We start from the raw sequence: 15,675 nt of genomic DNA, 5'->3' as shown, positions 1-15,675 counted from the left end.
AAAACTATTGAAAAAAATCTGTGACGTGGTACTGCCAAGTCCCTATATCTCAATGTTGTGTTCATATCACATTTGAAATATTCCTATATTTCGGAAAAAGTACTGTACTTACGTGTTGGTTTTTATCATAAATCTTTTACGTATTTTTAGTTCGTGATCGTATTCGAGACAAAATTGATAAGTCCATTTTGATAGATTTGTTTTATCAATTTGTCTTTATTGTAGTCTTGGATGCCACTGGGAAAATCGGTGCTGGAGTTGGCTACGGACATTTTACATTCTTGGGATCCTTCGACCAGTGTTTAGATATCAACTACTCTGACCCAAAGGACGCCAGGTTCCATGGAAAATATTGTAGTGTCACATTTGAAACTGGACCCAAAATCACGTCACTGGTAAGCTCTACGATTAACTTTTTAAATTTAATTTAACCAATTTTATTTGTATTTTAAATATAAAAACCTGTACAAATTTCTTTAATTCGGTATCGTAAAATTTCCTACAAATAGATGAATTATAATCAAAGCCTGCATTAAACTTTGTAAAATCAAATTGGTTTCCTTCAATGAATTGTCAATATAATTTGTGATTCTATATCTATTCTATTTTTAAGCACAATTTTTTAATTCTTCAGTGTCTATAAAATAAATTGAAAAAATTTGTTGTATAATATGTTGCTCTTACGTCACAAGATAGAGGTTTATTAACTTAGGTACTAGTCAAAAACGTAATTACTGGTAAATATAGCACAAAGTAAGAGTCAATGACGTATGAGGTACAATTAAACAAGAAGGCCAAGTTAATTTATCGAAAGATCTATTATAAAAGCTTTAGATTTAAGTCGTAGACTTTCGTAACTTACACAGCGACGTAGTGGTCAACAAACTGGATTTTCGACAGTTAAGCAAACGATTGAGAAACAGCGTCTTCCTAGCTGACGATGATCCAACAGTTTATAAACTTATCGTGTTGGGTTACACGTGGTTCTATGCAACCTGAAAAAGCTTATTATTTCGTTCTTCAGTTTCTTTCCAGAGATTTCTTTTCCCACAGTAAGAAAGAGATGGTATTTAGGTGGGACGTGTGCGTACCGAGTACGTGCTACGAGTCTGACATTGAAATCTCCGTATCTAATTACTTAAAAGGTACAATTTATCATTTGTTAAATAAAATGAGAGATTTTTCTGACAACTTTTTCTTCTAGCAGGAAATTCCGATAACAATGTTTCCGACGAGGAAACGAAAGTCTTTGTTAACCAATGCAAGGATCGAACTCTGCCAACAAGCTTCTCGACGAATCAGAAAATTGCAATGTAAGTTTTAATGAAACATTTGAAGTTTTCCCTTCATGCTCCGACGGGAGCGCACGTGGATGACATTTGTTGATCCTTTTCTAGTTAAATTGAGTCTCATAACCAACATATCTCCAATTTTTACTTCTGCCATAAATGTTAGGCTTACAGGATTTTGTGATATTTTAAAATTTAATTTTGATAAAGGTGTGCAACAGCCAGAATAGACTTTAAAATAAAAACATTTCGCTTAAATGCGTTAGTAACTCTTTATTTGTTCTATTTATCATGTGTTTTACGAAATTATTTACATCTATGAATGTATACATTGTATAACATGCGTTTGAAGGCATAAGACAGTTTTATTATAATAATTAAATTATATTTATTTTGTTTACACAATTTATGTAACTTCCTTTCGAAATAATTTCATTATGGAAAAATCCCAATATTACTTACGACTATCCATGCTGGACTTCATTGATAACGTTGAATTTCGCTTTCAGAATCGCTTTCGGCATGCTTGGCATTCTGTTATTCATGGGAACAACACTCGACATTTTGTCAAGGTTGAATTGGTTACAGGACAACTGGTCGGAATCCGCAAAGAAGACCACAAGTAAGTTATACTTTTAATATTAATTTGCTGAATTTACCTTCAAAGTGTATTTTAGGTAAAAAGGTAAGTGAACTGATACAATGAATGGTTTAATTCGAGCAATCCAGTATTCAAGTATCACATAAGGGTTCTTAATTGATTTATATCTGCGTGACGTCACTAAACCGATGTCGCTTTAGGTTCACAAATATACTAGGCAAAACATTTCCTATTGCCAGAACCAATCAATATCTGTGAAAATGAGTAAAAAACGTGTTAAAGGGCTGATAAAAAGGTTGAATTTAATAATTTTCCCGAGATATAGTTTTCGAAAACAGGGCTGGACGGATCCTCTACAAAGCAAAAGGGAAGGAAATTCAGACATAATTTATTAAATTATTCTGTGGCAATTTGAAAGTAATAATTAGGGCTGCGGGATTCATTCACTTAAAGAGTATTTGCCAATTCAATTTTAGTTCGTGTAATCCAGTAATTAAGTATCACATAAGGTTTCTTAATAGACACTTCAGTTGAAAAACCCTTTTTATTTCCCCTTCCAACGTGGAAAAAATGAATCGCTAACTGAAACATTTCCGGTTGGTCAGTTACCAGATTCACTTTGCTAGCAAGTTAACTAAGTTCGTCATTCACCTTGTCAATAATTTTTATTTTTCTAAATATAAGCTTGACACAAAAATGTCCGCTAGACGCCTAGACAATTTTTTCTCATCGACGTCCAAATTCTTCGTTAGGCCTAACTCTAATTTTTCACGACGAAGTTCACCATCACGGAGTAGCTTGCATCATGTCCAGGCCCTATGTGTTAATACTTCACAGCGCATCGCCGAATGGGTTTTATAGAGTATCGACCTTAACCGAAAATCTCTACTAAAAATGTTAGGAACCAGTTCTACCTCGTGCTACTTTGTACAACCAGAGAGTTTCTGCTCTTCTATATTTGCGGTAAACTCTTGAGAGACTAGCGAAAACGATTTCTAGAAAACACACAGTTTTCGCCAGCACTAGGCCACCCATCCACATCAACACAGCACCTAAAAAGTGGTCCAAACTCAATATATACGACTCATCGTCGGATTCCTCGTTGAAACAGTTTCTATAATGAAAATTGTCATTGGTCCCTGTAGGCATTCGATCCATCAAAAGTGTTTGACTGATTCTGGACACTCTGTAATGAAACGTTTCAGATAATCGTAGTTTGTGGTTGTAGAGCACCTCTGAAATGTACCTGTAGCTTAACGATGTCATTAGAGAAGTTGGAAGGCTTCTGCTGACCATCAAAGACGCGTACGTATAGGCGTAGGATTTGGTTGTCCTAAATTTGCAAGAACTGGTTCCTCTCTTTGCTAGCAACAGCTGTTTGAAGTTGTCGTCTTTGGATGCGAACGCGGCTCTGCCATTTTCCACTTGCTCCAACAACTCTCGCGTAAAAGAGCCGTTGTAAATCTCGGCCCCTTTTCTGATGCACCATTTGGCTTTCTTTTGGACTCTTCTCCACAACTCCTTCAGAACCACATTTTTCGAATCCTAAACGTGTCCATCATTGAGAAAGAACGTGTTAGTTTTCCCAAATTATGAATATAAGCATAAGTAAAATAAGAGGAGAAAGTATGGAACTTCCCAAATCTTAATGATAATTTTCTCTATGAGCATTTTTTCGACATTGGCACTCTCGCCGATCTGCAACTTGAACTCGCAACTGATCGGAGTAGTATATCATTGTTCTTGGTAATATTATACTTCGCGTGAGGTAAATTTAGCCACTAGGGTGCTCTGATTATCTAAAGTATGATTGCGCAATAACTCTGATCATGATTACGGAGATAATTTTGGATAATTGTGAAATTGTATTCTGCCTGATGAAAGTAAATGGTAAAGGTGAATAGATAGTGTTATAAGGAATCTTGACAAACCTTGAGGAGCTCAATTTCCACTTTCCCTTTCGTAAGAACAGGATATACTTGGGGGTATTTCGTGAAATCGGACAAAGTCGAAATAAAATTCTGCGCTGGTTTAAAGCTGAATTTAGAGACGAGACCTCCGCTGTAGACATTCATAACGACCAAGGTGCACAGAATCCACGTCGAGAACATGCATCGACTGGCCAAATTTTTCGGCAAAAAGGCAGGACCTTAAGTAAATACGATAACCTTTAAAATTATTCATATTTAACGAGCTTCAAAGTTATTACTTTTGCCCATAAGTATTTCCCAGATCAACCAGACATGGTTATACCATCGTATCGGTCTCTCTGTCGGTCTACCATAGTTTACAATCCAACTAAAAAAGATCAGGAAAAGTATGGTGCCAAAGAACACGAGGTAGAGCTTTGGAGAGAGGAGTAATGACTAGATGGAGCTAAAACTGTAATAATTAAGACAGGCTAAATATACCGTGGTATCCATAGCTTCTAAGAAGCTGAAGTTAATCAAAATGGTATCAGTGTCGATGGGTGGTTTTCTTCCGACTAAAAATTTCCTTTGGTCGGAAGTAAATGTGCTGGTAAAAGCAGCCACTTCGGAACGTGCTATTGTTTGCACTATCCTTCCAAAGCCAATGTGGACAATCTGAGAAGTATAACACCATATACAACTTTTGCTATTAATAGTTACGCGTTCTTTCCACAGAGTGGCAGATAATGAAGGACCCACGACTCTGAGTAGCATGGAACAAATATTACATTTCTCTGTAGCATCCCCATGACTCCCGTCCAGGAACCGCTCTCTGTTTCTGCACCAATCTGCTTGTCTTCGGGTGATAATGCCGTGATTCTGAAAGAAACATGACAATGAAAAGCGGTTTATTTAGTATCTTCACTAAAAGAAAATCACGCATAGACGTTGGTTTCTTAAAGCTAACTTGCTTGGATATGTTTCCAAATCATTCTAAAGTTACTGTTAGCTCTTTCATAAATATTTACTGAAACTGAAACTATTGTTTGTTTGATGTTCGCTTTAAAGGAAATGCCAAAATCATTTATTATAATATTATGTTATTTTGAGTAAATACAAACTCTAAATAAACCTTAACTGCAAGGGCATAAGACTTCACTTACGAAGTATTTAAGGACAATATGCAGTAGTTCCAGAGCAATTTCATGTTCCCTTCCGCAGGTTGAGGACCGATGTCTGTATTCACGAGCTTCATTGTAGCTGTCTAGAAATATAATTGGTTCTTCAAATATTTATTTCTGCTTTGGCTTAGTGCATTTTGTAGAAAGCGTTTGTAAAGGCGTAAGTACTGGATAAAATTTTCTAGTAACATATGAATCTAAGGTCGTACATGTTTATTCTAGTGTTTACACTAAAAAAAAACCTTAATAGGTTACGATTTACGGGCTCGTTCAGATCATGAAAAACTTGTTTTGAGTTATTTTAGAATTTATGTGACGTTTACAAGTTAGTGAACGGAGTCTAAACGCGGGTTTATCGTATTCGTCTGAAAAGGCTATACGCCAGAAATAATTAAATGTTCCGTTACACCAGTTATGTTTTCATTTTTGGAAATAATCGATTTTAGGAAATTAATAAGATTATCGTTATGTTGAATATATTATTTTTTATCTCCCAAAGCAGACCTCGATACATTTATGCCAACACTGTTAATTGTACGAGTGTATACCACTTGGTCCCAAACTGTGTGTGGTGTAACACGGGGATCCGTTTGCTTGTTCCTGAGGTTTCACTAAATTATTTTGAAAAACTACTCCATGTGTTGATAAATCGTAAACATTTACTCGTGTATATCTGTTCTTTTATTTTACATTTCTAGTTTAATCTAAAATTTTGTTTCGTTCTTCGCGAACCCCCTCCACAACCCCAACATCTGCAGTTCTGCAGATTTTCGTTCGCATGGTAAGAAGTTCCGCTATGAAAACGGTTGAGAAACATTGTTTCATACCATCGAGAGCTTCAAATAAAAATATTTACCTCCACCACTCCAACGAGGTAGTTTCCGTTCATTGAGGGATCAGTTTACGAACGACATTGAGATTGCACTGTAGAATTATGATTAAACAGGTCTCCGGAGTTGTAGAGAAGTTTTGCTTTTTTGGTACTCTCCAATCTACTTTTCTCAATACAATAAAATACCAAGAATCGTACTCCAGGAAACAATGATTGTGCTCTCGCCAATAACTAGAAATATTAAGCATTAAGAAAAAGATTTATATTTATATTACAAAAGTAAAATTCAAACCAACGGCTTATGGGGAATTTTACACAAGAATTAACGTTCGCACCATCAGCTTCGTGGGCAATGTCAGGTCACATCCGAAGTGCCTACCTCCGTTTGAACGGTTTCTGAGTGCCAACTACCGTATCTGGCTCTATCTATTCATCTTTTTATATATCTATTTCGTACGAAATTTAATCGTTATGAAATTGACACTTGGACTTGAAATTTTGAAATGTTAGAAAGCATTTCGGATTTCGTCTACGAAAAGTTATATTTCCACTCAATTTTCTTAATTTCGAATCATATAACACGGTTACTGGGATACTAGAGTCAAGTTATATACCCGCGGCCTTGTCAAGGCAGGAGTCTGAGGGTAAAAATAAACAGTATACAGCCATAGGTTGAGTTTGTTATAGTTTGTCTACAGGAAAATCAATTCGCGAACAAGAAAATCCTTTATATTTTATTTGCTTTCTTTAATAGTGACCATGGTGTCGATTTTCGGGTTTTGTGATTCACTTAATGTTTTTGATTCTTGATATCAAAACCTTTACTCCTTTTACATTGAAATGGAGCCCGCCCACCAATGACTTAGGCCTAAGGTGGTACGTTGGTTATTAGCTTAGCTGTTTATTATTATTACTTTGTGTTTTATGTATTTTTAACACTAATAAGCAGTTTGTCCAAATTTAGGAGCAGATTATCTATATTAACCGTTTTTAAAAGACTAAAGCCATTGTTCATGGGTCGTTTGCTTTGGTACTATTAAATATCTTGTCTATTTATCGGTTTGAAGTGTTTTATTGTTGATTTGTCGTATGAAATCTTTTGGAGCGATATTCTTGAATCTTGTATTTGTGGATTTTATATCAGAAGCTCTTAGGAGATTTGTAGGAACGTGGGAGTTATTCGCAGTCTTCTTCAGAAACACAGATAGCAATCGTAATAGGAAAACACGGCATATCAGAAGTGTACGAGAGAAGAATTCATCTCTCCATCCTGCTAATGTTACTCACTTGAAATATGTTCCTTCGCAGGCTTCCGACTTTGTATGATGATGGTGAAATACATCATTTAGCGAGTTTATAAAATTATAGCATTCTTCGTTTAGTAAAGTATCAGAAATTTTGCCTTTGGTGGATATTAATTTCAAAAGCCATCAAGTGTTTCACTTCCTTTCTTCACACCGTTGATTTAAAAGTAATGTCACAGAGTCGTTACTGCAAAGTCACAAATATTGGACTTCAGAGCCGCTATAGCAATATTATTTACATTTTCATGATTAAGGAAATGATTTCATTTTCATTAAAACGTCATGGTTATTATATATAAATCATTAGGAGCAACAATAAGCCGATATCTTACATAATGTTCATTTGGACAAATCATTTCTTTGACATGGTTTAAATTTTGTATTTGCACAGTTCATCAAGTTCTGTTGTGTTTCTCGATCTACACAAACTCCCTGAAGCTGTTCAGTACTGAGACGACGTCGACTCATTTGCGAGCTCTCAACGGAATTCGATTTGTCAGCATCAACTGGGTGAACATGGGACATTTGCTGTTCTTCGCCCCGCCACTTCTGGGTGAGTCGAGATTTCGCTGGTGTTATATAAACATATTTATAAATAGTTTATAAAAGACAATGTCCCATTACTGATTTATAGGAAACCAGAAAAGGTTCGACGATGTAGAACTACTATTTCTCTTCCAACCTTTTGTTAATGGCAGTCTCGCCGTTGATTCATTCTATCTGATGAGGTAATATTTGCTTTTAATACACGAATTTACTTTATTTAAAATTTAAAATCATAAGCTTGAATGAGGTAGACGTTTGTGTCAAACGCCGTTCGTAATAAACTAGAGATAAAGAGTCTTAGAAGTTGTGAAATCTGCTTAACATCCCGAAATCTGAGCGAAAATGAGTTCCAAAATCTCAAACTTCACCTAAAAACAAATCAAAACTAAAATCGTGCTCTGAAATCTCAAAATCAGTTTCTGATTTCTGAAATAACTTTTGAGATTCAAAATCCCATTCGTAAAATTTGCGAGTGTCCGAACTCTCTCCGTATTTTCATCATATTTAGAGTAGAAAAAATGGCCTTATACATTTCACGTATACTGTGCGAAAAAAAGTCGTTGTATTGAAGAAATGTACTTCATTTTTCTATTTTTTTTTGTAATGAAAAATAGAGATTGAGTGACCAACATGATTAATGGGAATGTCAAGGTTTGCTTTCGTGTTGCTAACTTGGTAGTCTTAAGCTTTAATAAGCATACTGAAGTACCATTCGTAATGTCTACATAGTTTTGCTTAAACTCTGTTATAACGATTTCTCGTTGTGAAAATCACTATTTAGAGATAATAGGACTAAGAAATAAAACTTTTATGAACCACTTGTAAAATTTCACTACTACAGGAATTCCGAGAATGATTTTATTCTGATTGTTGCCTGTCAGAAATTTCATAATGTAAACTACACGTAGATTAATTTGATTTGGTCACCCTCTATGCCATATATTATTATAATAATAATTTACTATCTGCCTTAATTTTATAGTGAATAAGTTCTAAAGATTTTTATATTTCAATTTTAAAATAAATTGTAAATCTACAATTAATAGCTAATATTTTTCATCTTTTTTTTCCAGTGGACTTCTAGTTGCATACGTTATAATAAATATTCACAAACAACATGGGCCTATCAACTGGTTGGTGTTCTATTGCCATCGTTTATGGCGGTAAGTTAATTATACTATTATTTAGACTTCAGCACAAAACTAAACATTAAAATTGAATTTTTACATAAACTCGACGTACAATAGCCCCACCCTCCGCAAGGTAGGCTTCCTTTCTTTGAACATAAAGCATACTTAAAATTTTATGGCACCATCGTACGTCTTGATAGTCAAACAAAAACCCTCATTACGAATAACTTACGTTACGTTATAATTACAAGTATGACACTTCAAATTGTTTTAATGCTAATATTTTGACCGAATCTCTTTCCGGCGCTGACACCTTGGATTAATAATATGTTACATATTATTAATCCAAGCTGACACTCGTTCAGCTCCGAATGAAACTTGCAACCGACCTAAGTAGCATATTATCGTCCTTGGAGGTATTTTAATTCAGCTAAAAGGAACCACCTATGGACTGTAATGCAAAGGATTATAAAATAAGCGAATACGTAGATTAGTCCATTAAGAAAAGGGATCAAAAAGCTAAACTCTAAAGAAATTTGAAGAAAATTAAATACAAACAAAAAGACGCGAAACTCGGACCAAATAGATCTTCGAGTGAAATAAAATAGCCAGAATTTCCAACGGTAGACCAATTTCGTTCTATTTGGGACTCGTCAATTTAACTTAACATGTCGTATACACTATTCTCCACCACTTTCCCCTATTCTTTTTGTTTGCTCGAAGACCTATCGGTACGAGCTTTTGCAAGTATTTAATTTTCTTCAAATTTGTTAAGGGTTTAGCTTTTTGATCCCTTTTCTTAATGGACTAATCTACTTATTTGCTAATTTTATCATCCTTTTAATTCAGCTGGTTAATATTTAAGACGCTAAGGGTTTTTGTGCTGGGGTGAATACTACTTGAGTAATGACTGCGGAATGAGACCCGTGAAAAGTTTTGTTAGTTGTCGTACTTATGTTATTATGTTACTTGTGTTATAACTGTGTTAAAATGTCGATGTCCTCGGTTGAGCGACTGAAAAAAGTCCATACACTATTAATAAAGTAATCCTTATTTCAGATGTTAATCATTATGTTATTTTAAGGTTGACTCCTGCTTTGGTGTTTGTGGTTTTGTTCACCTTTCTGTTCCCGTTACTTGGTTCTGGACCGTACTGGCATGACAAAGAACTTAATAGCTACATTGACTGCGAAACCAATTGGTGGAAAATGTTATTCTTTATAAACAATTTCTTCAAAGTTGGTGATCAGGTTAGTTGTTTCAGGAGTAAATTAAACAAAATTATCAGAATCCTATTTTTCCCGTACTGGGAATAATTATTTTACGTGACTTTCCTTTTTGAAATACGCTAGAGAATTCCTAATGTCAGTCAGTTGTTGGAAAACATAAACGCCACTTATTTGTGCTAATATTGTTTTCCATTACCACCTGAATTAATGGCTTCAAAAGTCGCTTGATGACTTAGGCCTAAGGTTGCACCTTGGGTATTACCCTAGCTGATTATTAAATAGCGCACCTGATGAATTTTATTAAAACAATGACCTTACAATCTACATTTGTCGGTTTAAAACGGTGGACTGTTCAATGCAGGATGCTATGGTTTCCCGTAATTTTTTAAAACTATCGTGAAATTAACATTTTTCCGACGAGTGTGATCTAGTTGAGAAGTACTTTACAATGAGCGATCGTTGATCACCAAAATAAATTTTTGTATTTCACCATGACGTTTTCAAATGAAATTGGACTGATGAAAAAGTCAAGGGTTAATATCTTGGACCCTGTTATTGTTGAATTTATTTTCAACGAGCCATGTAAAAAACCGATGTTTGAAAAAAATTTACGACGATTTCTGAATTTAACGTTTACTTTTAGCTAGAGCAATAAGTTTAGTGGCGAGTTAACCAATATGATAGAGGAAGCAAGGTAGGAGGGGCCATGGACTATTTAACATCCGGCCCGGGATAAAAGTAAAAAGAACAAGAACTCTATCGGTACTCGCGGGCATAACAGGAAATGCTTGTATAGGCTGGTGATTCAAAATAAGCGGGGGGGGGGAGAAAATAGGGAAAGAAGCTTCCTTGGAATGCTTGGAATTTAAAAGTTGAACCACGAGATTACCATGCCGTGCTACTATATTAGTCTTTTAAATTAATCGTCGTAAAAATTTAGAATGTCGAGCTTATAGTAAAATATTCTGCTTACCGTCTGGAAGCAATTCCCAAATTTGTTACGGTAATTATTATTATCATAATATAATATTATTCATAAATTTAAATGATTGTACCAAGGCTTAATAGTTGTTTACCTTTTTTTATGATGAATAATTTCCGAGATAATTTCGAATTTATCTTAGAATCGGAGGTGGAAAACGTATCATTTAACTATACCAATTGTACTAAAATAATTATTTAACGTGATAACATAATGGTTATGAGACACGTTTGGGGTTTCCTTTGTAAACACCAATCTGAAAATTCAAATCACAACCGCTTAAACCGTTAAAAATCAGTTTCCAGTTTATGAAGTTTGAATCACCAGGATAAAAAATATTTGCCTGGCAACGCTGCTGAACGCGTTCACACTTTTTTTTTGGGTCTTTATAGGGAAATGTTATAGATCTGGGCCGTCCCTATTGTTAATTAGTCAATGGAGGGGCCCTTATAAAGTTTGAATCTACTGTCCCAGATGGTAGTTAATCCGCCTATAAGTGATTTCCCAGAAGCCAGAAATTATCCAAGGCACATAATTCAAATTATTTCTATTTTGAAATATCAATAACGAGTTTTTTTTATTAATTGCAGTGTTTGGTACAAGGCTGGTATTTGTCATCCGACATGCAGATGTACTTGGTCGCACCTTTAATTCTGTATTTCCTCCTGAAGTAAGTGTTTTCAATTCTGCTTAATTTACAAATTTTATGTCTGATTTGCTACAGAATTTTCATTAAACGATAGTCCAATAAACTTATCTTCCTCTAAAAACCACAAAAATATACTTAAAAACAAATTATATAAGTACGTTTTTTGAATTTATATTGTAGTTTAACATAGATATAAAGTTTATAAAGCAATATCTTAAAATTAAATTCACCATGATATTTTTTAATTAAATTGTATTTTTTTTATATTCTTTTTACCAGGAAACCGAAAGTCGGTTTGACAATCAACCTTATTTTCCTGTTGGCATCAACCTTAACTACAGTCGTTCTGGGTATTTTAGGGAACTACGAAGCGACTCTTTTGCTGCTGAACCCAAGCAAGGAAGGGTGAGTTGAATTTACGACATTTAAGATCCACGAAGTAGTTAAAAGGCCCAAAGATTCCCTTGATTTATTTTCACCAGGTAGTTGATTCAAATAAAATTTCTAGCTTAACAAAAATTAATGCAAAATTTAAACGATTCTGTGGCTCTTAAAACATTTTACAACCGTTTAAGAGTTGTCAGCTTCAATAAAAACGTTTAATTATTTCAGGTTCATGGAGACAAAACGCTACATTCACGACATCTATTTCAAGCCATACTGTAGAATGGGTCCTTACTGTGTGGGCATTTTTGTGGGTTATTTGTTAACGAAAGAGAAAGCGCCGAATTTAAGTCGAGTATGTCAATTGAAGTTGATATCGAGCGCGCATTTAGATTTTAAAGCGAGTATTGATTTCTCTCCAAATCAGGTTTCAAAAAGCGCTCTGTGGTGCTTGTCCGCGGCGTCCACGTTCGCGGTTCTATTCGGGACCTACGGTTGGAGCAATGGCCTTTCGAATAGTCAAGTCTTCCGTGTCTTCTACATGGCCACGAACAAAACTGTATGGGCGGCTGGGCTTGGCTGGCTCATTGTCGCCTGCGCCACCGGAAACGCAGGCATCCTTAATTCGCTGTTGTCATCAACGCCGTTGATCCCACTTGGACGACTAACGTACATGGTTTATCTCACTCATACCATGGTACTGATAGCCGCTTGCGGTATGTTGAGAGAATCTGTAATCATTACAGGATATTTAACAGTAAGTTGGAGTTTATCAGTTTTTCCATGACTCCTTGAGAATTCCGTTTCTTTTCAAAACGTTTAAATTTCGTCAGAGTGAATAGATTGATTCTAATAGTCAGCGGGTGGAGATTTTCTTTGACCTACCACAACATTATCCTGTCCTAAAGGCAAAAACGCCACGACGGCGAGTGTCGACGCGTTAATATGGTATTAGCTTAACGGGCATTAAACCTAGGGGGTCCCTCCGGTATTAGAAGACGACGTTATGACGTAGAAGAAGTGGGTTCTTGCAAGATAGGAAGGTACATTTCTAAAGCCTCGGACTCAGACTTTCGCTCTCCAAACGTATCTTTCCACAATTACTTAAATGCTAATTTATACACGAATTTATAGTGATAAGAAATTAATGAAGATTGAGTTTCCTTGGATTGAGAGACCTAAGGGGCAGTTTTACGACTTGTCAAACTGTTTTCTCTATATATTGGTCCTATAAAGATACTGTTCTAAACGAGGGGTTGGTCACTCCGCGAACTCGGTGTACACTGTCGTACCTCTGACTGTGCTAATAAGAGTTCGTGAATTCTTTAAAATCCGTACTCGGTGTACAGGTCATCCAAGAGTGACTTACCCGCCGGTTCTAAACGCCATGGAGGGGAAGTCTTTGAATGGAAAAATCTACACACATAGAAATTGAGGGCTCTGACTTAGCTAGCGCCTTAAACAATCGTCTTTCAATATTCTTAGTCGATAATTCAAAATAACGGTAAAAAACGCCGCTGATCAGTTTAGTAAAATATTTTCGGCGGCGTAATCGTCGGCCATTTTCGGTATGGAGATACAGGCCGGAAGGCAGGAAAGGCTGCCATATTTCGATAAACCGAAAACGGCCAACTCTCTCAAATGTTTTCGTTTTCAAAACGAAAATTTTGCGGCGTAGCTATCGACTAAGACTTATCAAAAATCTTCATTTGCTTCTGGGAGCACTCCATGGTGACGATTCGAGAAACAGAATTCTCCAGGTTTTTTAATTAAGCTCAATTGACAAAGAACTTAATCCACGTGTCTTTTTCTATTTTCCTCAAGATTGTCATTATTTGCGGCTTAATCGTCGTGTCCTACGTGGTGGCGCTGCTAGCAAATATAGCCGTTGAGTCGCCGTTTCTTCAACTAGAAAAGATTCTGATCAAATCACGTACTCAACCAAAGTAGATACAAAGAAAGTTTCTTTGTTGAGTTTTAGTTAGTCGCGAAAATGACTCCTAATGATTTTATTTCACAACAATAGATTGTTTTTATTTGTTTTGGTGAAGGTGGTATTTTGATAAAAAAAATACGTAAGATTAAATTTAAATTTTTATGAAAAATTTGCGTTTTATTAAAACATAATTTTGCTTTTGTATATTATTTTTTTTGTTACAGCCAACAATTGGGAAGTCAAAAAGCTTGTGGCAGTTTTTAGAAATAATATTTTACAATAGAGTATTTTATTTTAATTAGAGTGTTCAACACTGTTCAAACTTTTTTAAATGTATTCTACACTTCTCTTAGAAAGGGTAAATACAAATGGCGCGCATTCTTTTAACAATGAAAGAACTGCTTTGTTAAGTTCTTAAAGCCAGAATTGATCTATCTATATTATAAGGAGCGCTTGGTACGTTGGTCGTACGTCCCAGCTTTCAGGAATATGTGCTTAGTCTGTCATGAAGCCAAAGGCGGGGCGGCGAGGAAAAAGCGACCCGCGGAACAGAGGGAAACCGAGACTGCCTTTCGCTTCGTTACTGAGGTGGTTCGACTATCTATTTTCTTAATCTGTCGTCACTGAGAGCTGGGCCGTGTTTGTCCCAACCCGCAATACACCCGAAATTTTCTCTCTTCCCGCCACGAATTTCGGAGGGGGGGGGGGGGAGGGATAGTTTGGGGTAGTTTCAGAAGGCCTGTGAGTTTCGGAAACAGGGTGGGGCGGGGGTATTTGGGGTCATTCCGATTGGAAAGTCCCGTGGCTCTCTCGGCGTACGTTAGTCCCGTGGCCTTTATGCATCAGCCATTGGTTACAGGGGGTTTGGTATGACTGCGAGTTTGAATTATTTTCGCGGGGAAAGGGTACCACGGAAATTCCCGCATTGGAAAGGGGGAGGTAAGGCGGGCTTCTCGGCTAGTTTATATATAGATAGAATGTTTATATTCCGTCAGTCGAGACGCATCCTGAACCAATGGAAACAACTAAAGGGGGGAGGAAATGAAAAAGGAGGCGTTCTTATTTAACGCGTCTCTCACGCTAATGTCAATCGCGTCAATGGGACGTCATATTTAGGGAGCCAGTAATGCGCCGCCTGGAATTAATTGAATTAATTAAGGGGAGGGGCCAGGTTCTTATCCTAGAGCTGCAACGGTAGCGAAGGTAAAAGTCGACGGAATATAAACATTCTCTCTATACAGGGTGATACGGATAAGAGTACCGAATTTGCTATATGCATTCTATGGGTCTCTATGAGTACAAAATGTCTTATTAACATGTGTCCTAAAGTGCTTCGTTTCAGAGATATGGGCTCCCAGAAAGGACACAGCCTTAAATCTGGCAAACAATATGCTTCCTTGAACCAAATAATTTTCATTAAACTCTCAATTGTTTTTTTATCCGTGAGGCGAGAAACTTTAATAACAAGTGGCAAAAGTTCATTAATGTCCTTTTAGAAGTAAAATGAGTTTGAAGACAAATACAAGCCATTTTAATTTATTGATACGATTTTAATTATTATCCTGATACTCCAAAGAAAACATTATCCGGCCTCCACTCCCCAACGCGAAATTCTGAAAAGCGAAGTATTTGCTCAACCTATGTTTGAAAAACTATTTTAACTACGCAGTTTCATATTTTTTTCAACTAAAGATAATTGAGC

The 15,675-nt window shown here is 36.0% G+C and overlaps 1 protein-coding gene across 1 annotated transcript in view; it reads left to right on the top strand.

Annotated features, from left to right (window-relative positions):
• LOC149966608 (nose resistant to fluoxetine protein 6-like) overlaps positions 1 to 14,108 on the top strand; it is a 28,752-nt gene extending 14,644 nt beyond the window's left edge. The window contains exons 2-14 of the mRNA XM_090167542.1: positions 226 to 395; positions 1,025 to 1,145; positions 1,205 to 1,313; positions 1,799 to 1,911; positions 7,509 to 7,670; positions 7,752 to 7,845; positions 8,737 to 8,826; positions 9,878 to 10,043; positions 11,595 to 11,674; positions 11,933 to 12,058; positions 12,266 to 12,392; positions 12,465 to 12,794; positions 13,862 to 14,108. Coding sequence (XP_090023668.1) covers positions 226 to 395; positions 1,025 to 1,145; positions 1,205 to 1,313; positions 1,799 to 1,911; positions 7,509 to 7,670; positions 7,752 to 7,845; positions 8,737 to 8,826; positions 9,878 to 10,043; positions 11,595 to 11,674; positions 11,933 to 12,058; positions 12,266 to 12,392; positions 12,465 to 12,794; positions 13,862 to 13,987 — 1,814 coding nt within the window. The 3' untranslated portion in view covers positions 13,988 to 14,108. The remainder of the gene's footprint in view (positions 1 to 225; positions 396 to 1,024; positions 1,146 to 1,204; positions 1,314 to 1,798; positions 1,912 to 7,508; positions 7,671 to 7,751; positions 7,846 to 8,736; positions 8,827 to 9,877; positions 10,044 to 11,594; positions 11,675 to 11,932; positions 12,059 to 12,265; positions 12,393 to 12,464; positions 12,795 to 13,861) is intronic.
• The last annotated feature ends 1,567 nt before the right edge of the window (positions 14,109 to 15,675 follow it).

Source organism: Leiobunum rupestre, chromosome 1, assembly GCF_980474605.1.
Source record: "Leiobunum rupestre chromosome 1, qqLeiRupe1.1.hap1, whole genome shotgun sequence".
Taxonomy (NCBI): Eukaryota; Metazoa; Arthropoda; class Arachnida; order Opiliones; family Sclerosomatidae; genus Leiobunum; species Leiobunum rupestre.
This window is presented reverse-complemented; position numbering and strand designations above follow the sequence as displayed.